The sequence below is a fragment of the Penicillium subrubescens genome (genome assembly GCF_028828155.1).
Source record: "Penicillium subrubescens strain IBT 31985 chromosome Unknown utg000005l_segment0_segment0, whole genome shotgun sequence".
In the NCBI taxonomy this organism is placed as follows: Eukaryota; Fungi; Ascomycota; class Eurotiomycetes; order Eurotiales; family Aspergillaceae; genus Penicillium; species Penicillium subrubescens.
In genome coordinates, this window is record NW_026643155.1 from 4,236,687 (window position 1) to 4,263,218 (window position 26,532).

General features: G+C 51.3%; 8 protein-coding genes across 8 annotated transcripts; 3 read left to right on the forward strand and 5 right to left on the reverse strand.

The window, feature by feature from the left end:
* Positions 1 to 13: 13 nt before the first annotated feature.
* On the reverse strand, positions 14 to 3,863 carry N7473_008057 (uncharacterized protein). The gene is made up of 7 exons (XM_057153997.1): positions 3,732 to 3,863; positions 3,323 to 3,662; positions 1,690 to 3,267; positions 1,066 to 1,621; positions 891 to 1,012; positions 538 to 819; positions 14 to 437 (listed from the first exon to the last, which is right to left on the reverse strand). The coding sequence occupies exons 1-7, from the start codon at positions 3,816 to 3,818 to the stop codon at positions 412 to 414; spliced, it is 2,991 nt and encodes a 996-aa protein (XP_057008335.1). The 5' UTR covers positions 3,819 to 3,863; the 3' UTR covers positions 14 to 411.
* Positions 3,864 to 4,326: 463 nt separating this feature from the next.
* On the reverse strand, positions 4,327 to 5,452 carry N7473_008058 (phosphotransferase family protein; the record flags this gene model as incomplete). Its single annotated transcript, XM_057153998.1, has 2 exons — positions 4,327 to 4,459; positions 4,542 to 5,452. 2 exons carry the CDS (start codon positions 5,450 to 5,452, stop codon positions 4,327 to 4,329), a joined length of 1,044 nt encoding a protein of 347 aa, XP_057008336.1.
* A 1,888-nt stretch (positions 5,453 to 7,340) lies between these two features.
* On the reverse strand, positions 7,341 to 8,672 carry N7473_008059 (THUMP domain-containing protein; the record flags this gene model as incomplete). The annotated part of the gene is made up of 6 exons (XM_057153999.1): positions 7,341 to 7,478; positions 7,538 to 7,678; positions 7,828 to 8,042; positions 8,128 to 8,290; positions 8,388 to 8,519; positions 8,604 to 8,672. The coding sequence occupies 6 exons, from the start codon at positions 8,670 to 8,672 to the stop codon at positions 7,341 to 7,343; spliced, it is 858 nt and encodes a 285-aa protein (XP_057008337.1).
* A 663-nt stretch (positions 8,673 to 9,335) lies between these two features.
* N7473_008060 (alpha-keto acid decarboxylase family protein) lies at positions 9,336 to 11,252 on the forward strand (the record flags this gene model as incomplete). Its single annotated transcript, XM_057154000.1, has 4 exons — positions 9,336 to 9,528; positions 9,592 to 10,816; positions 10,892 to 11,099; positions 11,169 to 11,252. 4 exons carry the CDS (start codon positions 9,336 to 9,338, stop codon positions 11,250 to 11,252), a joined length of 1,710 nt encoding a protein of 569 aa, XP_057008338.1.
* Positions 11,253 to 12,652: 1,400 nt separating this feature from the next.
* Positions 12,653 to 17,589, forward strand: bck1 (uncharacterized protein; the record flags this gene model as incomplete). Its single annotated transcript, XM_057154001.1, has 2 exons — positions 12,653 to 17,409; positions 17,469 to 17,589. 2 exons carry the CDS (start codon positions 12,653 to 12,655, stop codon positions 17,587 to 17,589), a joined length of 4,878 nt encoding a protein of 1,625 aa, XP_057008339.1.
* A 246-nt stretch (positions 17,590 to 17,835) lies between these two features.
* N7473_008062 (PLP-dependent transferase) lies at positions 17,836 to 19,632 on the reverse strand (the record flags this gene model as incomplete). The annotated part of the gene is made up of 3 exons (XM_057154002.1): positions 17,836 to 18,415; positions 18,474 to 19,393; positions 19,453 to 19,632. 3 exons carry the CDS (start codon positions 19,630 to 19,632, stop codon positions 17,836 to 17,838), a joined length of 1,680 nt encoding a protein of 559 aa, XP_057008340.1.
* Positions 19,633 to 20,242: 610 nt separating this feature from the next.
* On the reverse strand, positions 20,243 to 22,796 carry N7473_008063 (Golgi transport complex subunit COG3; the record flags this gene model as incomplete). Its single annotated transcript, XM_057154003.1, has 5 exons — positions 20,243 to 21,034; positions 21,090 to 21,271; positions 21,319 to 22,111; positions 22,168 to 22,507; positions 22,573 to 22,796. 5 exons carry the CDS (start codon positions 22,794 to 22,796, stop codon positions 20,243 to 20,245), a joined length of 2,331 nt encoding a protein of 776 aa, XP_057008341.1.
* A 248-nt stretch (positions 22,797 to 23,044) lies between these two features.
* On the forward strand, positions 23,045 to 24,784 carry N7473_008064 (RCC1 domain-containing protein; the record flags this gene model as incomplete). Its single annotated transcript, XM_057154004.1, has 1 exon — positions 23,045 to 24,784. One exon carries the CDS (start codon positions 23,045 to 23,047, stop codon positions 24,782 to 24,784), a length of 1,740 nt encoding a protein of 579 aa, XP_057008342.1.
* Positions 24,785 to 26,532: the final 1,748 nt, after the last annotated feature.

A 26,532-nucleotide genomic window follows, 5' to 3' on the forward strand; every position in this document is an offset into this window, starting at 1 on the left:
GTGTGTAAGTAGGGGAGAATCCATTTTGTTGGGTATGTAGGAGGGATGGAGCTATTCCCAGTAGCCTAGATCTCGCGCCTAGGAGCAGGTCCACGATGAAGTGGAATGCTTGCCTTGCTATTCATGTCTACCTCCTATTGACTGTAGCTCCGTACATTTGGCTTCAAAAGATATCTCCGCATTCTGTCCATCCTCAGAAGTGGCGAGTATGGATTGACCGGTGGAGTTGTCAAAATAGACAAACATATTTTGAAATCAAGTGTGGATATTCTACAACAAGACTGCAGACCACAGAGGCAATCTGTAAACAAACAACCCAGAAGCCCGGGAAACACCTTTATTGTGTGATCAGGACTTTCTATACCACCCCACTGTGCAAATCAATAGTCTCTCGACGACTTAAGCGAGAACCTAGAACCCAAACTTAGACCCAAGGGCTGCATCAAAAAGGTCGGTCAGTCTCATGTACCTCACGATGCAAGGGGCAATGTTGACAAGGGTCGTCCCCCGGACTACAAACTGGAGCTAGCTACTTACCGCCGAAGACTGCCTTCCGCTTCTGATTTTGAATGTACTTGCCCACATCGGTCGCGAAGTTACTGCTATTCTCCTCGAGCCGGTCCATCGAGTCGCCGACGATTCCGAGACGCTCGGTTCGTTCTTGGACTTGGCGTGACATATATGCTAGGTAGCCCTCTTGACTACCTTGGGGTTCTGACGGCGGTGCGCGACCTTCTCGAAGGGCTTGACGGCGCTCTTGCTCGTCGAGCCTCATTTGCTCGATCATTCTTTTGGAGGGTGGGCGATCGGGACCGCCAACTGGTGTTTATTGTTAGACAGGGAGATTCAGATGTAGAGGAATGCATGGATAATCGAAAAGGGTCACGTACTGAGCAAATCCATGTCTGCTGGTGAGACATATTGAGTACCGGATATCCACTGGATGTTAGTGATGGTAGGACGCGTGGGAATAACTTTCTCGGGATCGTAAAGACGATCTTGCGAGGGGCTCCTATGAGAGTTATTAGCGTTGCCCAAGCTTGGAAACTTGTGTGACAAACGTACAATTTATGTCCAGATCCCCACAAGTTGAACAATCCGACCTCCGAAGGACCAACCCATGTCATGACATTACCACTGGGTGTGATATATGCCTCCGAGAGCCGTCGCATATCGGCAATGTGGTTGATTCTGGCACTACCAATATCCCTGAGAGCGGGGATAGAGAACGCTCGTGCATTTCCATCCCCGAACAGACCGACTAAGCTGTAGCCGCGGCCTTCGACCTTGACAACCGCGGCTGAATCGCAGAGATAGTCGTCCCAGGTTTTGTGGGCCCCTTTGGAGGTTGGAGGCTTGAAGATTCGGCAGCTTGATGGGGTGACTGCGATAACGACGCCGTTAATCTTCGCGCCAGTTCTCAAGCCGCCGACAGCGCCGGGTGTAGCAAGAGCCTGGCCACCGGAGTCCGCATCAATGGGAATAAGATTGATGACCTTGTCTTCGACGGCCGAAAATCCGGCGAACGCAGCTGAATACGTGCCATTGGCTGCCGGAAGGATCTTGAAAGTAGCTACGTTGCCTCGGTTTGTACCAACAAAGCAGCAAATGCTTGAATAGTCTGCAGTCAAAACATGGAAGAACATAATCAGCTTAGACTCCCAAGTTTTTGAAATGACGAGTCCATACCTTCTCCTTCCAGAGTCATCACGCCAAATTCGATGCTGGTTGGCCACTCTGCAGGGACTTCCTCTGCACCACGCGTCTTACGGAAGCTGCCTCGCTTCGGAGCCTTGATAAACTCGGCCAGATGAGCAGTGTGGATGATTGCAGGGCCACGCAAGTCAATAATAACCAAGCTACCACCCTCGAACCCAGCGGCGACAAATCCAACTTGGCTGTGCTTCAAAGCCGTTACCGGCCCTTGTTGCATGTTCAAAAGAGTCAATGGGAGCATACCCGTCTTTAAGCCAGGATCCGCCCGGGTGGTGATCGGAGTCAGAGTCCCAGGACCCTGGTTGGTACCGGGAGGTTGTTCGTTGCCGTATGAGGCATTGTTACCCCATCTGAAGACAACCACCTCACCGCTGCGGAGGCCAACTGATAGCTCGCCAGTCGTGCTCGCAAGTGACATTTCAGTGACCTCCACATTACCAACCCGGCCGACGGCCCGCGCCAGATCTACCTGAACAACCTCACCATTCTCAATTTCATCATCGTGGCCAGCATCCCAGAGCCGGATGGTTCCATCGGCATGTGCTGTAGAGATAATGTTCCGGTTCTCGAAGCGCTTCAGCGGATTCTTCGCTTCAGCACCCCCAAGGACAAATTTGGGTCCCTGTGCCCGGCGTTCTTTCAACCCTAACCAGGCACTTCGATCAACTGGAGTGAGTGTAACCCTGTTCACGAAAGGATGGACAAATGACAAGTATGGATGGATCATATTGGTGGGTGTAATGGCGTGGCCACTCGGGAAGCTCATCGTGACCAACTCGCCCGAAGAGAGCACAACGATGATTGCAATTGGGTCATGGGCACCGGCGAAATATGGAGTGGTGCGAGGAATGAGGCAGAAGTTGATAGCATGGGCAGCTGGTGGGATAGAAAGGTTGATACTGCGGCGAGTCCTTTCAAAGTATGCCGACAGCACCTGCCAGGAAGATGTGGCATAGTTGGGAGTAGGACCCATATCCAAGAAAGTGAGGCCTTTATTCGGATCGCCTACTGGCTTTCCACCCGCGACCAGAAGACCGGTATCATCAGGATTGTCTTTGGCGCACCACACAACCTTCGTGATGGGCTCCTTGGGCCCGGTAGGTCCACCCGCCGAGCCAGGCCTGCCGGAGGATCCTGGCTGATCAACATTGGCAGCCTGCACAGTCCTGGCATGAAGCTTGCGGCCGTCCTTTGAATCCCAGAGAACAAGACTGGTATCCTCATGGACTGTCAACACAAAGATACCGTTCGGATGCCAGATCGCGTTGGTCAGTCTAGGTCGGCGCACACCAGCAGCCGACAACTCGGTATCTCCGCCCGGGGCCCCAACCGGAACCTCATAGGTAAAGAACTTTTGCGCAATGTTCTGCTTAAAAGAAAATGTGACGGCACCCTCCGGGTATCCGATGAGGATCTTGCCAATGTCTCGTGTGGAGAATGCTAATGAAATGACTGGGTTCAGCCGTGATCGGGGCTTGCGTTCCAGCCACAGGTTCGGGATCTTGAATGGCGTCAAGGTCTGTCGGTCGAGATCGTATGCAATAGTTTCACCTAATGTATAGTCAATGGCAAGCTCACATGGACGTTAGTACCGGGGCCAACGGACCATTCGACAACCCAATGAAGGCGTATTCCAGGCTCGGATCAGTAGCGAGCGCAGTGGGTTGGCCTGGCGGCGCATAGGACGTCACCAGATTCTTAGTCTCTAGCGAGAATATACAAATTTCATTCTTCGAGTCCACACTGATGAGCTTGTCGGCGCAGAATTGGAGGTGCTTTGCTGACGCCTTGCGCGGGAAGTCAAAGACGACCAACACGCGCCGTTGCCCAAAGACATAGATCTGCCCACTTCCGAACGAGGTATCACAGGTGCCGACGGCAAGAAGGGATTGGACGGGATCGTATGCAATCGCACTAATCTGTGAGTTCACTCCGCATCGTGCAAACTGCGAAAAGATTGATCTGTAAGTGTTTCACGATCGTAAAAGAGGATGCCTGGAGCGCCAAGAACATACGTCGTCAAGCCCAAAGTCGTCCGGGGACAAGCCCTCGGACAGGTCTTTCTGAATACCAGCTTGCTTGCCCCTCAGTAAATGAGCCATTTCTAAGGCAAGTGAGTGGTGAGCAGTCCTTGGGAAGTAGAGAGGTTCAAAGAGGTGAAAGGGAAAAAGGTGGTGGAGCTGTCTGCGGAATGTTCCCAGCTGACGACATGGCGGAGAGGCTAATTGGATCTGCCCCGCTTCCGCCCTACCGGCCCTCTCTTTCCCCCCGGCAACTTGCAAGCCATCAAACCAAATCAGATGCACTAGACTGGATTCTGACGGAGAGAGACTAGGGGTTGAATACGGAAATAATTGTGGTATTTTTTTAAGGTTAAACAATCTATACAGACCGATCCACAGTCACAATCTGTGGTTGTATATGTGGGAAACCCCGAAACACATGCCGAACTATATATAGGGCTCCACACCCGAATGGTCTGGTCTGCACGATTTCGGAAATCGCGCTATTCTATAGATTTGATATCCAAGGGTATCATGTTCTTGTATCTCTGTCCGTCACCCATCGCATATCGCATGCAATTGTCGTTTTGTCTTTGTCTAATGATCCTCAAACCGATTCGATGGCTACCATGTTGGCAAGGTCGGTAGTCAGTCGCCTGCGAGCATCAAACTCCTTGGATTCATCACGGTTTCGATAGTATTGTGTGGTGATTTGGCAAATCAATCGGTAGCACGAATACCTAGCCAGGTAGAACATGTCAGTAAGATAACCGGTCATGTGCAGGGAATGAAGAAACAAAAAGAGGTTGGATCAACACTTACATCAAAACCCGAATATTCTCTCTCTTCGTTCTGATGCGGGGTAATCCAGCCCCTTCTACCACTGCGAGTGATGGACTTTCGAATATCTCTGCCATCAGCATGTCGCCCCAGAAGGCGCTGCTGAAGTCCACCACCCCGGATAGTTGCTTCGACTCATCATCCAGGATGACATGTGTCGACCGACCGAATCCAACCACGGTCAGACGGGGTAAAGTAACCTCGTCAAGTGCAGAAGCTAAGCGGACCAGCTCATGTCGAAGCTCTGCGTAGGGTAGATGAATAAACATGTCTTCGGCATCCCGGAGCACGCTTTCAACCAACGCACAGAATGCCTCACGCCAGGATCGTTTGCCAGCGCCGATGGCTACTTGTTGCAACGAGCCAAACCCGGGAGCCACATTTTGGCCGATAGTGGTAGCCAGAAAACCAAGGTGACGGTCAATATCGTTGCGTTCCCGAACACTTAGTTGGCTTTCCATATCGGCAAGACTGGATCCCTTCACATACTGGCGGAGTAGAAAGGCTGAACCAAAAATGCTCCCTCGCGGGTCGTAGTGATAGAGTTGAGGGATGCAGGGATTTGCATGTTGGCCCAGCAGGGCCAGAACCCGTGCCTCGGTTTCAAGATAGAAGCGTTCTTGTCGAAGTAGTGGGGTACCTGGATAGGGCGAGCTTTTCAATAGTAGACGAAGTCCATTGGACAGGGTGAGACGGCGTAAAGAATGAATATGACCGGTGATATTCCGCGACTGTTGCACCCGAACGGTGGAAGGAAATAACAATGATAGCACGGCATCTAATCGTCGGTATTCATCGTAGTGGACGGCTGGGGCGTCAATATAAGTAGAGGGCATATTAGATCCCTTCAGGGACAGACAGGCAGAGCGAGTCGTCACATCGGAATGATGCATCCTGATATAATTTAGGACTTGATGGGAAGTCCACTCGAGGGGGCAAGGATGATAAATAGAACTAGGATCAATTCAGGATACCGTTCATACTAATCATGGATCATCAAACGCCGGCCTAGCCCCCCCTTCTTCCGAGGAGATGATTACTAGTTGACACGCAATGTCCTTCGATCTCGGGTAGTTGTCTCGACGAGGCTGGCAGTTACGAAAAGGAAAAGAAATCAAATCAAATCCGCTTAGCAAGACTTAGCAAGACTCCACGGTAGTATCCAGGAAAGGAAGATGCTTCGCATCCAACAAGGGGGCCACCAGACCGCCATCGTTGCATGCCCACGTAACCCTCAGATATTCAGCAGGGAAAGTGGCCACGGACCCCAAAGCGCGCCATGACATAGACTAGAGTAGGTTTAGCTACGCGAGATACGGGACCGGTGGAGGCGTAAATCCGAGTCTTGTCCCTCAGTCCCTGACAGATCGTGGTTGGGCGGTGGACCATGGTTGATGGGCCTGATAGTAGAATCATCACCGTACTTGGGCATTGGTCTAGACAGAATTTTGACTCGCGGCGTGGTCTCAAAGACTGTGTCATTGGTAGGCACCAGTGTATGATCGTCGAATTAGCCGAAGATAATTAAACGCATGAGCAGACAGTAAGCCTGTAACAGGCGCTGGAACCTCGAACCTCGGGAGCTAGAAGTGGAATTGTTCGGACAGAGTCCGTAGAATAAGTGGACTACCAATGAATTCAATTCATTGTGAAGGGACTAATCGAAAGAGGCGAGGAAATGTCAGGGTCAGCAATGGCTGCGATGCTGTCTCGCCTAAGGATCCCGCTTGAAGACAACACGAGCATCCGAGCCCACGCCCATCCACCAATCACAACTTCATCTTGCCGAATCGCTTCCCCCCAAGTGGATCTGCCGTTCTCCACATCCCATACGACCCATATTATCCATTAAGTCCAGAAGACCATCATCAGGTCCCCGAAAAAAAAGACACTCCAAATACTTCATTTGGCATTGGTAAACCAACGCCAATAGTTGCGGGTGCGGACGCTAACCAAGAGCTGGAAAGTCTGAAAGCCCCTCTTCGTAACGTTCCCGATGTTTCCAGATGTTCCATGCGTGACCCGGTGTCCACTCTACCGTATCCATTATTATGCGATCCATTGTCATCACCCTAATTTCCTGCCTGCATGGAATCGCGCCAGTTTGTTTTTCGCTTCCGATTGCTGGAATTCCATGGGAGGCGTCAGCCAAAAAAAAAGTCTCCCCACAAAAGTCAACGAACCCTTGACACTCCCGAAATGGGTATGCAAGCCTGGCACGGGCTTACATGTGGAGTACCACAAGCGAGAGTATTAATATGTGACTTCGTATAGAGGCATTGTTGTTCGTGTGCTGCTTTTTCTACCGTGGATACCTTCTAACAACGCTCCTCCCCGGGATAGTCCTGGTTCGTAAGCCATGACCCATGATTGATCGGCATTCGATACAGGGCCCCTCGGTTCTTAGCGAGGACCCTGAAACTCCATGGAGGAGTCTTTGACTCGCTGCCGTTTTGCCGTGCAAGCGACTCCTCGAGTTTCACGATCTATGTGGAAGGGTGCCTGAATTTTGTACGGGTTATCGTGTAGATAGGGACCAACACTGCCTCTCGAATGTAGTGATTGTGGCTGCATGATATCGGTCCAGTCTGAGAAAGTTGATAAATTGAGGAAGCGGATTGACCCGCACGCTCGTTATGCAAGGATACCGCAATATATCATCTCGGTTCATAAGTACGAAGTATTTGTTTCTCGTCCAATTCATCTTGAGCTTGGGAGATGCTGCATCGAAGCGACCACGCTTCGTGGTGATTGGCCTTGTTGGGATGGGCCACAATGTATCTATGACTTGGTCTCTGCAGCCCCCTCCTTCGAGTCTTCCTTGGGTTCCGGCTTCGGGGCTGGATCATAGATCTCGGCCAGGTTAAATCGCTTGAGCTGGTCGTAATCACTGCCGACGACACTCATTCCAATGATATTCTATCGGAATTGTCAGCGTTCCATTGGAATGACTCGCTAGTCAGAATTGAGAAACCTACCTGGCAAACATCAACCAGGATCATCTGATCGTAGTTTTTCAAATTCACGGGGTGCTCCTTGCCCACAACATCGGCAACGGTTTTAATAATGGCGTCTCGATTGAACTTGTTGTTTCCTCTTACTGAAGGCCGAATGGCATACTGTAAAACATAACCCGCAAAATAACATCAGCATAAATTCACGAAAATTTCATTCTTACACTTGTCATGCCGCATCAATATGCAGGCTCGGGAATTCTTCCTGCAACGGTACCAAGTCCGACGCAGGAGCAGTAGTCATCGTCACTGACCTTTTTCGGTGGGCCTCCCGAGTGGAAGTGCGGCTTGAGAATCTCACGGGCAAAGGCCTCAAGATCCACGCTAAGAGTCTTTCGGACCTCAGTAACCGGGGTCATGCGCTTAACGTATCGGCTCTTTTTCGTTTCCGGATTGGCTTGTGCTTCAGCACATAGCCGGTGGACCAATTCCACAGGATCGATGGACTTTTCGAGTCGCACGAATATCACTTGTCAGGGATTATTATTAGCAGGGCACCATGAGGTTACTTCGTGAAGCGAGCGCCGATGCACGATGGCACCAATTGAACGCACCACAAGGCATTTCTAAGCGAATAGCTTCGAAGGGGCGCTTTTTGTCCTTGTTGGGTTTCAAGCCCGCAAGCTCCCTTTGGATCTGGGCCTCGATGTCGCCTTCGTCCTCATCATCCTCATCGTCATCATCATCTTTCTTGAGCTTTCCCATTTCTTCTAGGGCCTGGAGCATGGTAAACATGAATCAGTGGCTGCTGAGCTGGTGGCACCTGTATAGCACTTCCACGCAATGCGGGACGCGCAATCTAGGGTGCACTAACCTGAGAGAAGATGTCCAGGGTTTCGGCGACACACTTCCCTTCTCTGCCCATGTCGCAGGTCACAATCACACCCACATCGCCAGTGTCAATGTTGATTTTGCGGGCGGATGCCTGCCATGCTGGTTTCCCACTCTATGCGAGCGTTCAGCATCTTGGTTGATTCTTTACTAGCAACCCCAGCAGTTGGCTAGAAACAGGTACTGGATGGAAACGTACCTTCTGGCCCTTCTGGCGCTTGGCCGACTGATTCGCGTTACCGGGCATACTACGTTTCCCTCCAGCCATGAGGTTGGAACAGTCAGTCTCGAAATGGGGGGATTTTCTCTTTCCAGAGAAGAGATGAACCAGACTAATTTTCCGCGATAAATTGATAGGCGGAGTGAGGAATGGTGGGGAAAGAGTCCCGAAGTTGCGTTTGTGTGGTCCCCTGGTCGGCGATCAATCGGGTTTAGCGGGCGGATCAAATCGAGCTGGTCTTGAAAGCTTATTGCCTGTTTACCTTTTTGACTTGTGTTTCATGATAGCTAATTCAAAAGCATAGTTATGACAATATCCATCGTACTACATTGAATCACACAATCAGCCCATTCAATCTAACAATACTTTTTCAAAATGGTTCACCAACCTCGTGGGACGGTAACGGTCACAATGCGGTGATCGGGTGGCATGACATCAACGGTCCAATCATGACGTAGTCAATGTTCTTCTACGCATCGCCAGGGCTTATCAGAAGTCCAGAAGCCTATTTTCAGAATGATCCGGCAAGCCGGATGCCTTGTTTTCCTTTTGCAAGTCCTCCGATTGCTCCGTATCACCTTGATGTAAAAAGAAGGTACATTGCTCACCACTGCTGGGTTTTTAATTTGATCGTCCACGATCTCTCTCTGCTTTTTCTTCTTTCCTCTCCCCCAACTCTCCAATCTTTCCCCCTCCATCACACAGTCCACCATGACGTCTACCGATATCGCTACACGGGAGCTGGAGAATCCCATGGACCTCACTGAATACCTGTTTCGGCGCCTGCACGAGGTCGGTATTCGCGCCGTCCACGGTGTTCCCGGCGATTACAACCTCTCGGCACTCGACTACCTCCCCAAGTGCGGCCTCGATTGGGTCGGAAACTGCAACGAGCTCAATGCTGGTATGGAACTAACGCTGCCAATGAATTCATGGAAATATTTCTAACAAAGCCTCTGATACTTAGGCTACGCCGCCGATGGCTACGCCCGTGTGAAAGGCATCAGTGCTCTAATCACCACATTTGGTGTCGGAGAGCTGTCGGCTCTGAACGCCATCGCAGGCGCATACTCTGAGTTTGTCCCAATCGTCCACATCGTTGGTCAGCCAACCACACGATCGCAGAAGGATGGGATGTTGCTCCACCACACTCTCGGAAATGGCGATTTCAATGTCTTCAACAAGATGAGCGCGGCAATCTCTTGTTACGTTGCTCACCTGAATGACCCGCGCGATGCGGCAACCCTGGTTGATAGTGCAATTCGCGAGTGCTGGATTCGGAGTCGCCCCGTCTACGTCACTCTCCCCACCGATATGATTGCCGCCAAGGTCAATGGAGATCGCCTGAACCAGCCAATTGACCTGTCTCTGCCCGAGAACGATCCCGAGAAGGAGGACTATGTAGTCGACGTGGTTCTCAAGTATCTCCACGCGGCCAAGAACCCGGTCATCTTGGTTGACGCTTGCACCATCCGTCACCGTGCCCTGAAAGAGGTGCAACAGCTGGTCGAGGTTTCTGGCCTACCTACCTTTGTCGCCCCAATGGGCAAGGGCGCAGTGAACGAGTCCTACAAGAACTTCGGTGGTGTCTATGCTGGTAATGGCTCGAACGCAGGTGTGCGGGAGGTGGTCGAGTCTTCAGACCTCATTCTCAGCATTGGGGCCATAAAGTCGGATTTCAATACGACCGGATTCACGTATCGCATTGGTCAACTGAACACAATTGACTTCCACAGCAACTATGTGCGCGTACGGTATTCCGAGTATCCGGATGTCAATATGAAAGGCGTTCTTCGCAAGGTCGTTGAGCGCATGGGCAAGCTGAATCTCTCCTCCATTCCTCAAATCCACAACAAGATCCCAGCGAGCGAGCAGAATTCCAACCAGACCATCAACCATGCCTGGCTGTGGCCAACCGTCGGCCAGTGGCTCAGGGAGAAGGACATTGTCATCACGGAAACCGGTACTGCCAACTTTGGCATCTGGGAAACTCGCTTCCCTGCCCATGTCACGGCAATCAGTCAGGTGCTCTGGGGAAGCATTGGGTATTCGATGGGTGCTTGCCAGGGCGCCGCGCTGGCCGCCAAGGAACAGCAAAACCGGCGTACTATTCTGTTCATCGGGGATGGAAGCACTCAGTTGACAGTTCAAGAAATCAGCACGATGCTTCGGAATAAGCTGAATCCTATCATGTAAGTGCTAGCCTATGAAACAAGGTTGGGTCGCGCAATCGCATAAAGCAAGTACTGATGATGTATCACCTTTAGATTCGTCATTTGTAACGAAGGTTACACTATTGAGCGGTACATTCACGGATGGGAGGCGGGCTACAATGACATCCAGCCCTGGGACTATGCCAATATTCCCAAGGTCTTTGGGGGTGCTGAAGGGTACAAGAGCTACCGCATCAAGACCAGAGACGAGTTGAAGAACCTATTCGCCGATAAGGACTTTAGCAGCCCAAGCAATCTTCAGGTAAACCCCATCCAGTGTCAAGTTGTTTCACCCAAAGAAAGTTTCGAGTATGGCTAACCTGTTGGACAGCTGGTTGAGCTGTACATGCCTCGCGATGATGCTCCCGCTGCCTTGAAGCTAACTGCTGAGGCTGCGGCCGCGCGCAACAAATAGGCGACTTTTGTTGTGAGGCAGGATATGTCCTTAAGATGGGTCTATACCCAGTGCGATCAACTCCTCTCAGACCGTTCGATCTGTTGCCCTAGCATTGCACCTCTCCTAGCTGCATTATTATCTTCTCATTGGCAAATTGCTTCGAGCGGGTCGCGGCTTGCTTGTGTGCAACTCGCCGCTTGGTTGAGATCATGATTTACGGCCCCATAGTTTCTTTCAAATTTAATACTGTATGGTTATTTCTATCTCATCGAAAAGCAAATTGTAAGGCATGCCCCTGAGTCTAGATTGTTGGATTTCCCCTTAGGACACTGGCGGAGCGCAAGGTAGTATTAGGCAGAAAGATGGATGGCCACAAAGTTAATCATTTGATTAGCTAGCGAAATACAGATTGCCACGATCCATGAGGACTTCGTGCTGTGTACGTAGTACGGAGAAGTTCCGGTTATGTTGGCATGCTGACCGCTAGACGCTTCCTGGCCACTTCTGCAGTACAATCGCAGCCACACGGGGGACTTGTCAATCACGGCGGTTTCATACTGAGCAAAACGGGGCCAGGGCTCGCCAGTGCGGATATGACACCGACCGGAGCTAGCCAGGCTAGCCAGGTGTTGAGCAGGGGGTTGAATCCCTAGTTGACGCTTGGTGTCCAGGGGGAAACATGATGTTTTCGTAAACAAGACTCTAACATGTTAGAATTCTGTCGTATTGGCTGTATATGTAGCTTCTCTCGGACTAATCTGCTAGTCCCTCTCGAGTCCTTGACCCCTTCTGTGTACTTTCGTGTACTTTGGACAACCAAATCACCAGTCTCCACCCTTCAACTGCGGGCCCCACGTGACGATCCCAGGCGTCCCAATCTAGAGGGCATCAGAGCTCTTCTCGAGTCCCTTTGTCTTCCAAACAATATCTTTCTCTGCTTGAATTTTGGCTTCGGTAAGTCTTTGACAGTGTGTGCGTGTGCGTCCATTCCTTCGGGATGAAGTCTCCGACGCAAGGAGTCTATGGTTGGAATGCGCTCCTGTCGCTGTGACTTGTCCCGAGTTTACGATCGGAGGGGGATCGCCCTCGCCGTTTCTTTCCTCCAGATTTGCTGACGATAAGCCCTTCTTGAGCAGCACCCAACCCCAGCCCTCGTACAGCTGGTTATATCCCGGTCGGGCACACTACGACATCTCTTCTACTCGCGACTCAAGTCCTGGCGTTCAATAACAGCCAGGACTTCGCCGATAGCTTCGGAGACGCCGATATCGACCATGTCGGCGACAGGGCTCGCTTCCTGATACCATAAAACTAGTGTGATGCGGAGACACTGGCGATAGAATCCCGAGACTTTCTTTCTTTAACGGCCGCCTAGTGCTCGCCGATCGAGATAACGCGCTCGGTGGAAACAGTCCATCATGGACGGTCAACGACAATACATCCCGGGACCACCACCCACCCAGCATCCCATCAACCTGCCTCCGCCTCCTCCACGACACCCCCACCAACATCAGCCCGTACAGCTTCAGACTGGGGTGCCACCACCACCCCCTGGGCCCCCTCCAGGGACGGGATACGGAACAACCTCTGGATGGCAGCAAAGCTGGGGTAGACAGGCGCTGCCTACTGGGTTTCCCCCTCCACCTCCTCCGCCGCTCCCACAAAACCAACATATCGCAGCATATCGTCAACCAGCTCCACTCTCAATCGTGACACCGCACGACCACCAGCCACTCACTTCCGCAACCTATATACCTGGAAACGACACCATTGGTGTCGGTATCCCGCCCTTGTTCGAGACCAATGGGCAAACGTATGATCCCTACACCCAGCAACGGCAAGCAAGTAGCCAGACATATCATCCTGGCACTGATGGAACCTATAACCCCCAGACTCCAGGGACTCGGGTGACTCCTCCGTTCGCCCTACACAACAATGTTCATGAGTTGGTGACGAGCGACAATCCGCCGCAAAGCTCAATTCCCCAGAGCATGGATCTTACAAAATCGCCGAGTCACCGGCATCAGACTAGCGGTGCTTCATTAGGTGGAATGTCACCTGGCGAGGCTGCGGTGCAATGGCCGCTCGACCGAGTACTTCTCTGGCTTGCAAGAAACGGGTTCTCAAAAGATTGGCAAGAAACTTTCAAGTCCCTGGAGCTACAGGGTGCTGATTTCCTTGAGCTTGGTTTGGCATCCGGTGGACGTGGAAACCTTGGGAAAATCCACAAGGTTGTGTATCCCCAATTAGCCAAGGAATGTGCTCAAAGCGGTACTGGATGGGATTCAACCCGGGAGCGAGAAGAGGGCCTGCGCATGCGCAAGTTAATCCGCCAGATTCACGATAATGAATCAGACTCTTCAATCTCAACGCCTATGCGCGGTGAACCACCGGCCTGGGCTAGCACATCGGCTGAAAGTGGGAATGGATTCTATTCGAGTCAACTGACTGAGCCCCGTTCGGCTGGCCCGATACCCGGGGTCAATGATATCTCTCCAGAGCAACTTAGCAGTGCCCAAAATGCGGCAGCTGCCCAGAAGCCTGCGCAGATGCGCTCTGTGACTTTGCCAATCCCTTCCGGTCATGATTCGCCAATGTACGAATCTCCCTCGCGTGAATCTCCTAGTTGGCTGCGCTCTGACTATTCCAGAAACGCTTTGGCGGCAGTCAACGAGCACAGACGACAGAGCCCCTCTGTTTCCAGTGAGAGCGCTGCTCTACCACCATCGCTGCGGGCTCAGGATAGCCCAAAGAGTGGCAGTCCCGCCACCCAATATGTGTCTCCTGCATACGCGGGGCTAACGTCTTCATCGACTGGAGATTTGACGTTGAAGTATGAACATTCCCGTGGGAATAGCACAGAGTCTATTTCCGGTGTTGGACGTGGCTCTGCTACGATGAGCCGGTACTACGACAGTCGCAGACAAGGCCAAGATATCCCTCGTCCGTCGCCACAGGATGCAGGTAAGCCTTTTGGTGGAGAGACGCCTTCATCCTATTCTAGAGATCATGGCAAGAGCATTTTGAATCTCTTCACAAGGAAAAAGGGACACAAAACCGACTTCTCGAGTCATCCCTCCCCGGAGGATTTGGAGTCTCCCCCAAGTCCCGAGCCTCGCGCAAACGGTAACGGCTACCTTCCGTATCAACCTGCCTTCAATTCAAGCGACATGTCTTTGGGCGAGCGTCCCTCCTCGGCCACCACGGCCAAGACGAAGAAGTGGATCTTCGCGACTATGGATGGTGTCAACTACCGCCTGATCGATGTTACAGATTGGGACTCCGTGGAAGCCGTACGCGCTGGTATCTGCCAGAAGTTAGGGATCTCCGATTGGAGCAGCGCACAGATTTTCCTCACCCAGCCCGGACAGTCTGAGCATGAGGATCCCATGAGCGATTCAATCTTGGCAGTTAGCCGCAGGACCAAGTCCGACGCGTATGGGTCGTTGAAGGTGTTTGTCAAGGGCGCCCCTAGTCACGCCCCAGCGAACCTTCTCCCCCGGTTCGATGGTCTTGGAGTTTCGATACCCACTGATAAATTGGCTCAGTCTCCCACGGCAACTCACGCACCCATCCATCGGAAACCACTGGAGGAAGGGGCACTGAATAGAATATCACCGCACGCCCAGACGAAGTTCAATACCGACCTTCTAGGCTCCCGGCAGAGTACATTGAAAGCATCAACTGGCAAAACACTGCCAGATGGTTCTCCAGACCCTAATCAGACTGTGGATGCCGAAAAGATGGACCTGCTTGCACGCCACGAGGCACACATGCGTGAAGTCGAACGCAAACAAAAGGAGCATCGCATCTCTCGACTCCCGCCGATTACACAACAACCGCGGAAGGATACCTACGGTGAGACTGGGTACAGGCGTGAAGGTGTGATTGACTTCGATTCGCCGCGCATTTCTCCGTACGAAGAGAAGAAGTCTGAAAAGGCTGACACACTGGTCCCTCTCCGAAAACCACCAGTTGCGCCGAATGAGTCCAACACACTTACCAAAGTCAACTCATTGAGAAAGGCTCCGGGTGAGCGAGCAGATCGTCACCGACCTCAGCCCCACTCTGCAGGACAAACCCATGGGCTTGGAGCAGTCCTGGCAAGTGTCGGTCGAATGACCAGTGCGATTGGCACTCCATCTCCTTCGGTCCCGGTTCCTTCGACGCCTTCATCGAACACCCAAGATAGTGCCGGTTCTGATTCGGACCGAACAAATACGATGGATTCTGCTGCAACGGCTTCAAGCAGGACGACGCTAGGTAAGCCAGAAGAGCAGACTCGCTATCATCAGACAACTCTCTATGCTGGTGCCGTCAGTGCTAACCCCTTGGTCGATCTAGATTCCGGGAAGACTGCTCCCAGTTTTGCCGCAGAGCAAGTTCAACGGTCACCCTCTTCATTCGCTACTCGGTCCGCCACAAATACATCTTCCCCTCAGAGTGCAATGTCGCAAAAGCCATCTTTGCAGTCTCGCAAGTCATTTGGACCCGAGTTCGACTTTGAAGAATCCGAAGTGTCCTTCTTCCGGAGCCCACCACAGTCGACTGAACAACCTGATGATGGCGATGATGATTCTTCTGATGATGGTCTCTTCGCAATTCGACCTTCAAGAAATGAGCCCCAGACGCCCAAGCCTGAACCTGAGAAAAGACGGAAGCCTTCCCTCAGCTTGGATACTGACAATACCAAACCGCGTCGGGTTGTCAGCTTCATCTCCCCGAATACTACTGCTGCCAAGAGCTTTGCCACCCCGGCAGGAAATACCTCTGGTGGTGACACTTCCGAATCGCCAGAGAAGTTCTCGGGCACCTTTTACGGACCGGATTCCTCAGACGACGAACAACCTCCGCGCAGAGATTCGTTTGCGAATGGAGACGTCTGGGCTAGCAGACCTGCTGTGGAGGGCGTTATCGATAACCTGGATAGCTTCTTCCCGGATGTCGACCTCGATGCTCCTTACCTAGAGGAGCCTCCGTCACCTAATACCAGTAAGGCCGATGTTGAAAGTGGAGCAACCATCAGGGGCAAGCAGGACGCTTCGCCAGCGCCACAGCCCGTTGTCGATCTCAGCAGTTTCACCCCGGATATTTCGACAATGCGTCCCCCGCCACCCCCTCAAGGTGCATCGATCGTTGCTAGACGCAATGTAGATCGCAGTGGTGGCTTGTCACGAAAGAAGTCCATTCGTGAAGTGGCTAGAGGTGCTGCGCACAGAACCAAGAGCATTGGCTCCGCCGGACCACAACAATCGAGCAACCTGCTCCGACGAAAGAGCACCAAGATGTTCGGCGCGAAGATCATGCAAATCAGTCCCAAGCCAGGCACAAGACTCAGCCAGCTCGATCCGATCCCTCAAAATGCCCCCGCGCCAGGGCCGAGTGGCTCCGTCCCACAACGCCAGCCTACATTCCGCATTATCCGTGGTCAGCTTATTGGCAAGGGAACCTACGGTCGTGTGTACCTGGGCATGAACGCAGATAATGGTGAAGTCTTGGCGGTGAAGCAAGTTGAGATCAACGCCAGAATCGCGGGAACAGACCGAGATCGCATCAAGGAGATGGTGGCTGCTTTGGACCAGGAGATTGACACGATGCAGCATCTGGAGCACCCGAATATCGTCCAGTACCTGGGTTGTGAGCGAGGAGAACTGTCGATCTCCATCTACCTCGAGTATATTTCCGGTGGTTCCGTTGGAAGTTGTCTTCGCAAACATGGCAAGTTTGAAGAGAGTGTCGTGAGATCGTTGACACGACAAACTCTCGACGGTCTGGCCTATCTGCACGACATGGGTATTCTCCACCGTGATCTGAAGGCGGATAATATTTTGCTTGACCTTGACGGTACTTGCAAGATCTCCGACTTTGGTATCTCCAAGAAAACCGATGACATCTACGGTAACGACTCGACCAATTCTATGCAGGGCTCCGTCTTTTGGATGGCACCGGAGGTCATCCAGTCGCAGGGCCAGGGATATAGTGCCAAGGTTGATATTTGGTCACTTGGCTGTGTGGTGTTGGAGATGTTTGCTGGTCGTCGGCCGTGGAGCAAGGAGGAAGCCGTTGGTGCTATCTTCAAGTTGGGTAGCCTTAACCAGGCTCCACCCATTCCCGACGATGTGTCCATGAATATCAGTCCTGCAGCGCTTGCCTTCATGTATGACTGCTTCACTGTGTAAGTTCTGCCATGTTTCGAGTCTAATATGTCGGTACTGTTACTAACCTCTCAAATAGGGATTCATCTGAACGTCCCACGGCGGGCACTCTGCTCACCCGTCACCCCTTCTGCGAGCCGGACCCCAGTTACAATTTCTTGGATACGGAGCTTTATGCCAAGATCCGTCACGTTTTGTGAGATGGTTCTAGCTTAACAGGCTAGTGGGAAATGCTGTGCATTTTCTCACCGGGTCCGTAGAGCTATGGCCTGCTTTTATTACTTGTCAAGGCATCGTATATACATACCCTTTTCCAAGTTTTTTTTCTATCGTTCAAGCGAGGATTCATCAGGCTGAACTGGTTACTCGGTGTTTATGAGCCAGATTATTGTTGTACATATTATCATTCCTGCAGATACCTAATGATTATGCATTGCGGTAAGAGCTTACAAAGCATGAGTGCCTTTCGTCTTCTCCGCCATCATATGGGCATTTTTCACAGTCTGTAGAATAGCATCTTTACCCTCAAGTCCGACAGAGACCCGCACAATCGTCTCCCTCAAGCCATGACTAGCCGCCCATTTCTTTTCTTTCTGCAGAACCATCTGCACATAGGGCTGTGCCAATGTGATATTTGCGCCGAGCGATGGGCCCTTCCACACGTCTAGACTATCAAAAAAGGCCCGCGATGCGTCAAGCGTATTAAAGTCGACCGTGAAGAGGCATCCATATCCCGGCGTGAATTCGTCGGTTGCATTACGCATACGAGATTCGTAGTGATGCGCGGACTGGCATGTTTTGGGGTAATGAACCGCGCTCACGACGCTGGATGGGTCGGAAGCAAATGGCGATAGATAGTCGACGATGGATTCGGCCGTAGTGTTCATCTGCGCTGCACGCTGAAGGAAATTGCGGCTGTTATGCTCTAGTTGTATAGCGTCGTCGATATAGAGATTGTTGGTGTAGCCTTCCGTCAGACAGGTCTTAAGGGCACGGTAGTAGCCAGAATTGGGATTCAGGGTGACGCTATTCTCATCGTGTTAGATCAGGCAAATAGTCCAGTAGTAAGGATTAGGTTTCATACCTTCCAGCCAACAAATCTGCATACCCATTGAACGACTTGCTCAACGAGGTGACCACAATATCCGCCACTCCCAAAACATCCACATTGGCAAAACTACCGATCGTCTCATCAACGACGACGATAAATCCATATTTGTCTGCGAGTCTTCGAATTCTCCCCAGGTCAACCGTGTAGAGTAGCGGGTTGGAAGGACATTCACACCAGACAGCCTGAATCATCGAGCCGATTCGCGCCTTAGTATCAAGGTAAATCTCAAACTCGTCAATCTGTTCCTCGGTACCCAAGCTGTAGAACTTGAATGACGGGCCATATGTCTCCATCATCTTGATGGTCAGTTCATAAGGGAACCCAATAACCACGCTCTCTAGACCCCGCCATTTGAGAAGCGTTTGGTGCGTATGGTAGATTGCGGACATGCCGGATGGATAGAGAAAGACGTCTGAATGCTTCACAGTCAGATTTCTAGGGGTCTCAGCCGGAGCCCGATCCATTAGGTATGCGATGCGAGTGCGTATTGTCTCGTATACTGGATGGACGGTGGTCATTGCAGAATAGAATCGTTTCACGGGTCGTTCGACTCGTTGCATGGAGTCAATATTTTGAAGACAATGCTCTGCAAGGCGAGATGATATTCCGGTTCCTGTGAGTCGCCAAAATAGAGCTCCTGGCTTGGCTGATTCTTCCGGATATACCACAGCCCAGAGCGTTGGCCCTGGTGTTTGACCAGCATATAGGAATGTTGGTTGAGATTCACCAATCTCCAAAGCGATAATTGATACCGACTTGGATGGTACAGCTTCATTTTTGTGAATAGTAGATGATGTGATATAGTTCTTGCATGTTTGGGCGCTTTTTTGATCGGGGAATAGTAGAATTTTTGCGGGAGAAGAAAGAAATCGGCTTTGGCATGCTCGACATAGCTAAATATATAGTTAGCACCAGTTACTCTCGTACATGTGGAGAGTTGGCTTAGAAGTACCTTTTGAATGGTTTGATGAATAAAAGTGCGCGGATATCCATTTTGCAAAGCTTCCATGATCTGAACATCTCCTCGTCCCATACCGCACATATCGCTCCATGTCGGAATTTGAACTGATATCGCGTGAGGCCCTTCGGGGATAGCCTTCCCTAGAGCCAGTGATGTCGTGGTGATAGTCATGGTATGTAATTGCCTCGCGGTATAATTTTCGAGATCAGAATTGCCAATAATAAGATCTGTAGATGAAGGTGAGTGATTATATTATTGATGCACCCTACGAAAGCGGATAATCGCAGATCGACAACAGCATTCCAACGGACTGTCAATCACTGCCTGACACAGCCACCAAGAAGCCTCCAAAAGATCCCACGATAATCAGTTCCCCATGCGATAATCATATCATGGTTTCTTCTATTTTCAAGAGAAAAGATCATCGGCATCGTTCTCGGAAATATTATCCTTGGTGCCGCTCGATGCAAGATGATCGACGTTACCTTTCCTGTACACAGCCACAACACTACAAAAGGCTACCCGGTTGCCTATGTAGGGATGAACATTAATCGCCGACCGGGAAGCGAAAACAGTTTCTTGTAAGACATGACATCATGCCTTTGGTATGACTTCGGACAGTCAGAAAATACGCTACAAGGTCTCCCAGCCACGCTGAATGCAATGCAAGTTCGGGTCAAATCATGACTTGGTTTCAGATATATACAAACCAGCACGATCCCACATGGTATCTAGGCTCAAGATGCAAAATTCAAACAAGGACAAGAAGAAGGCACGGCTTCTAAGAGCGCGTGCTCAGTACATCGTCGTCATCCTCAGCAAGGTCGTCTACCTGCTCAGATTGCAGACCCGCGACGCCGACTCGGAATATCCCCTCGCACCACACTGCGAAAGTTTCAACATCCCACACGGCATCGTCCCCACCCTTGCCAATCTTATTGACGGCATGACCCCTTCCTTTCTCGGATGACGTGTACTTGTCGAAGAAGTCCTCATATATCTGGATTGTGCGATCCTGCACCGCTCCAACAAGGGTTTCCTTCATCCTAGTATCGTCGATGTACTCGTTAAGGATCTTGCGTAGAGCCGGGACTTCCTTCTCGATTGTGCGACAGGAGGGATGAACGAGTTCTCCGTACTGCAAGTTACGGGTATCGATAAACTTTGTGGGTAGTGAAGCTGTCATGCGAGAGGCGAAGGCATTGATAAAGTCGTTGATAACCGTTCGAAGACGGCCGTCTAGTTCGACTTTGGCGTCAAGCATATTTTCAACCACGCGCGGAAGAAGGCCATGGCCGACAAGACGCATCAGATTGCGCGGGTTGAAGAGACCGCCCCGCTCGCGGAGTTCCCAGAATGTGCTTGTTACGCCCGAGAAATCAAATGACACCTCCGGGGCCACGTACTCGATATCGAAGGCGACGATTTGCTGCTTCAGGATGAGAAGATGGCTCATAAGGAAGAGCTGGCCATCTGCACCAGTAGATTTGCTGGAGATAATCGTGCTGGCGCTATGAAGGGAAAGAGTAGTTTGATGGACGATTTGATGAGCAAGATCATCAAAGACAGTGGACTGAAATGGATGGTCAGTGGGGGTGTCAAATTGAGGTTCCAGACGCGAAACTCACATTTACTAGACGGTAGATCCGACTGAGGAGCCAGATCGCCTTTCGCAAGGTCGGATACCACCCCTTAAGTGCAGTCTGAGTCTCGAAATCCCACTTCCCATCCTGCTCTGTGGCAACGGTAGTTTCATCCCCCCTTGGGTAGGCTTGGTCATGTCGATCATTGTGTCCGCAGATGTATCTTTCTTCCCAGATATTTGGGTATCCGTCACGGTCAGCGATACTTGTTTACTATGCATGGGATAATCCACATCTTCTGGGCGGGGTTTGTATCTCTCGATTTCGTCCCGAAGCACCGCCTGAGCCCGGAAGACTAGGCGAGTCTGAACATCTTGTAAAGCCGGCTGGATCAGAATGGAAAAGTCGAGTTGATTCGCATCAGTTTGCTCTGGCTCTTCTTCGGGATCCAGGAAGTACCGAGTCTGTAAGAGAGTGCAGAGTTGACAAAGATTGCGAATATCGGTCTCGTGGATGATTCGAGGACGAAGGTGGTCATAGAGTGGCTCACAAATGGTCTCAAGGAAATCATACAATCCTACCTGACCATGGAACCATTCACCCCACAAGTCGTATTCGTCCAAGCATAGCCCACGAATGTAGCTGATACTCGCCCGAGCAAACGCGACCAAATCCTTGGATGAACTTGGGGTCCGCGTGATTTCACTGAGTTTCTTGCGAGCCAGCGGTACGATGAGTCGTACGCGCGTCGCGGCGTAATTGCTGTGCAATTCATTCATCAAGCTCTGGTATTCTGCCTCGTTGTTCTGTTCTGAATTCAATGGTGGGACGGCTCTTTTTTGAATTTCCACCCCAATTTGTTTCAGCTCTGGAGCCCCAACCCTAAACTTGGCATAGAGAAGGGCGGACAGAGCTGTGTCATTCAATGACTGATCTGATATCTTCTTTGAAACGCTTTGATAGATATCCCGAAGAGACGACACGAAATTGCCTCGAATCAGCGTGAGGGCACGGGTCAACAGTAACCGGTATCTGGATCGATAAACTTCCGCCTCCTTTTGCTCGGGCTACAAACAGCGTTAATAAAACTTCCCACGGCAGTATAAGTCTTCGTAGAACTCACATGCGTTTCCATGTAGTCCAAACAGACGTCGAGTCGTCGAAGCATGTCGGAGAACTCCTCATCACGAACCGTATTTCCGGCACCCGGGGCATTGAGTCGCCGTGAGGCAGGATCCAGGAACTCGTAGTAGTGGAGATTGGTCTGTATGCCATTCGCAAGCTTTGTATCCCGTTCCTGGGCAGCCAGGAGACCCTCGCACTGCTTCTCGAAATTGGAGGTTTGCGACTCGACGGAATTGAACTCTTTAGACAGATGTGAAAGAGAGTCGAGTAGGGTCAAGGTGTTCGCCAAGATGTCATCAATATGCTCACGCGATTGTTGCAGGTCGTCCAAGCAGTTTCTGGCACAGATTAAATGATCACATTAGCCAAGATCAACATCACCCCCCGCGTTCACCCAACATACTGGTATTGGTCGTAGCTCTCCTCGATCAGGTCATCCTTCACGCCATTGAACCATTCGGAGAACTCGAGTTCATTTTCCCACTTAGGGATGCTCGAATCCAGGGCAGTGTCTGGGTGTTCTGTTGGTGGCTCGAGTGTTGATCGGGTTTCGTTGGCGGTTGGCTTCCGCGGGGGACCAGATGGTGCGGTCTGACGGCGTGCTCGATGCTGCTTGGTAGGCGGCATGGTGAATTCAGAACCCTGGGTGAAACTGTGTCACCACTCTTTGGTTCATGACTGGCATGAAATGATGGAGAGGAAACCAACTAAACTCCAGTGAACTTGAGGCCGAAAGCGCGATGTGTTAACTGCCGCGGCTTATTCTGCCACAGGATCCCGCCCGATACTGACGCAATGAACTTGAGCTTCCCCGACCTCCTCTCTAAAGCACCAAGGACATGCACTAACGAGTCTTTGGACGTTCATCGATAATCATGGCAACCCGAATGCGGGGCTCAGTATCCCCATCTGTGCGCATCCTCCTCCTCCGCCCAACCGCTGTCACAACTCGCATGCCCGCTCAGACACCATGGCGCAGACTAGCAAGCAATAACTCAAAGAAGTCCGGAACCTCTCCCAACTGGATTGTCAACTCACTCGGAGTAGCAGTTGCCGGAGCTGCAGCATATTTTGGGTATTCATACGTGAATGGCGACTTCAAGGGCGCATGGATCGAGAGTCAGACTGCGCCAGAGAAGCAGGTGATCAATGTCAATGACCTTCGGGCTCAGTTTATCCAGGAAAAACGAAGCTTGAAGAGTCCGGCTGTCTACACCTGGGGCTCAAACATCTACAAAGTGGTGGACCCAGGATCGAAGGATACTGATATTAAAACTCCTCGTCGTTTCAAGTACTTTAACGGCCAGGTCCTGCGTGATTTCAAAGTGGACGAAAAGTCCGGCGCGGCGATCACTGAAGGTGGCGATCTCATCCAGTGGGGCAAGGGATTCTCGGAGACAGAGTATAAGCCAAGCAAAACCTTGACCGGCAAGAACCTGAGATCGCTTGCGCTTTCGGAGAATTGCATTATAGCTCTATCCTCAGATGGCAGCGTGTTCTCTCTTCCCATCTCCAAGGAAGAGCAGATCACTGGCCCAAAGCCACGGGAGAGCTCCTGGGTGCCCTTCATGGGAAGCCGGTCTGGGTTGAGCTATCGCAAGCTGAACCCGACTTTGGGACTCGGTGAAAAGGTTACGTCCATCTCAGCCGGCCAGGAGCATGTCGTTCTTTTGACCAGCTCTGGTCGTGTCTTTACAGCCGTCGCGTCTACCGAACACTATCCTTCACTTGGTCAGCTCGGTGTCCCCGGGCTGACTTGGACTACCCGCCCCAAGGGCCCGGTCGATGTATGCCATGAATTAACGGCTTTCATCGGCTCTAAAGTTACGCAGATAAGCACCGGTGACTATCACTCGCTTGCGCTGACTAAGGATGGACGCGTGTTTGCCTGGGGTGACAACTCTTTTGGCCAACTGGGTGTGGATTATGAGCCCGAGTTGCCCTACAAAGACGCGCCCGTCGCCCTTCCTTTGCACAAACTATATCGCCGAGGCTTATTCACATTACAAGCAACCAGCATCGCGGCTGGTGGAGCTGGCAGCTTCTTCACTGTCGACGCAAAGCGAACTCTGGGTCCCGAGGAAGAACCTAAGGCAGTCCGTGATTTGGGCAACGTGACTGCCGATACTTGGTCTTGTGGTAGGGGCATTTGGGGCACCTTGGGCACGGGCAGGTGGGTTCACCTTCAAGACTCGCCTTCCAAGGTGAAGGACTTGAGTGGACTGGCTGAATATGACGAAACCAAAAACCAAATGTCACCAATTCGCCTTCGCAACATGTCCGTCGGCACAACTCACGTTGCTGCTGTGATGGACAATAAGACGACCGTCAGCTCGAAGCCTACAGATTCCCTTGACAAGTCGCACGACTTTGGCCTTGACGTGCTCTTCTGGGGAGGCAATGAGCATTTCCAACTGGGTACTGGAAAGCGAACCAATCTGCCTAAGCCAAGCTACATCAAGGCACCCTCCGAGGCTTCGAAGAAGGATGAGCCAGAAGCACGGTTGCAAATCATGCCTCCGCACAAGGGCAAGGTTGGTAAGCGCTCAGTAAAAATGGAACAACGAGTTGAATGTGGGCGTCATGTTTCCGCGATTTACTCGGCGACTGTCTGAGATGCGACTATACAAAAGCGATGTACATTATCCGTGTATTTATATCTATTCGGTGTAAACTAATGACCCCTTTCTCTCATTTCCTTATGCACAAATGCCAGCCTCTCCTCTGCTCGATAGTGATTTGTCCGCACAAACTGGCCTTGCTTCTCGATGGATATAATGGGGATCTTTCAGTCGTAATGTGATGTTTTTGATCTCAACAAAACCCCTGCTTGTCTCAAGAGTCATTGCCCTGCAGTTGCTCCTTTGCCAAGCTAAGCTATCAAACCCGTTGATTTCCCCATGCAACTTCTAGTTTAGGTTTGGCGCAAGCGAACCTGGGACGTTGCTGTAGGACTCTCGAACCTTGCGGAAACGAGGAGCCGCCAACTGCGGCGTGTTTCCACTACTCCGATTTCCCCGCAAGCATGGCGTGGGGTTGGCTTGCGCAGTCTCCTATGGCGGCCCACCGATTGATCCACTATACCGATCAAAGTTGGCAACATTTCCGCCATGGATGCGAATTAGCTCCTGGCAATTGAAACATGGGTCTGCCACTCTTCTCCACGTCTCTCCACTGAGGGAATCATCGTACGTGGTTGGGCGGGTTCCTTTCCACTGCAAAGAGATTCCATGTACAGCTTGGTTTATGCCGCTGTAGCCCCTATAGTGATTTAGTTAATGTCAGCAAGAGCAATACGGCGTCATTGACACGATACCTCAATCTTACTGCAAGAAATGGACGAGAGGGTAAGTTTCTGCACAGTTCCCAAATTTTGTCTGTACGTTGGGGCGCATGCGCGCCGGTGAGTGGTTAAATGACCACCCGTGCAGCGACAGGAACTCTCCAGCGACGAGTCTATATCTCGCTTTTTGTATCACTTTGAGCCATTGTCCAACCAAATCTAGCTCGGCGTTGTATCCCGTCAATGAAGCCCCTAAGAAAAAGTGGGCTTGTCCAGTCGCGCCCACACGCCAGGTGCAGTTGTACATAAATGCTTTCGTTCCTATGAGCTGGTTGACCCATCTTCCAAACATGGCTGTCAATGGGAGAAAAAATGAGCGCTTAGTTGCTGCTGGGGGTGCCGGTCCCGTCTTCGCAAGAAACAAGCCAAGTAAGTCCGCTGGGCTCCAATAGGGTATACCCCAGTGGAAATGCTTGGATACTTTGAACTTTGACAGCCTGGTCTGAGCCTGGGGTGTGGCGGTCCAGGCAGGATTGACGGAGCGAGAAATATGTTGACTTGGTTGAAGATGCGGTGCATTGTATTCATGTCCACTCGGTAAACTAACATGTATCAGACCACGTAACGTGAGCATGATAAGAACTGCCCGTTACCTGAGATCCCTGATTTCTTGCAAAATCAGTGTCAACTCAGGGACGTCTGCGGCTGCTACACCATGTAGCGTCGGTGATGCGATTAATGCAGTAAGGAAATTGAATATCTATGAATCTCAATCAGTATTGTTATTCTGGGAGTAAGGAGCAGAGGACTGGGATACCTGCTGCCTATTCCAACTATAGGCGACCCGCACATTCAGTTGACCATTGCATGCTGGCAACGTATGCTCAACGAACGGAGCGGAGGCAGCCGGACCGAGGCCAGGACGGAGTGTTGGGGAAGGGTTCTGCATATCTTGACGATGCCAAATGTGGTGTTGACAGCAAAGTAAATTGATAACTGGCAACTGAATGGAGCTAGAAGAGTACTCAGGCATGAAGTCCCGCAAATAGGCTTTCGGCAACTGTTTGTTTTTGTTCCGAA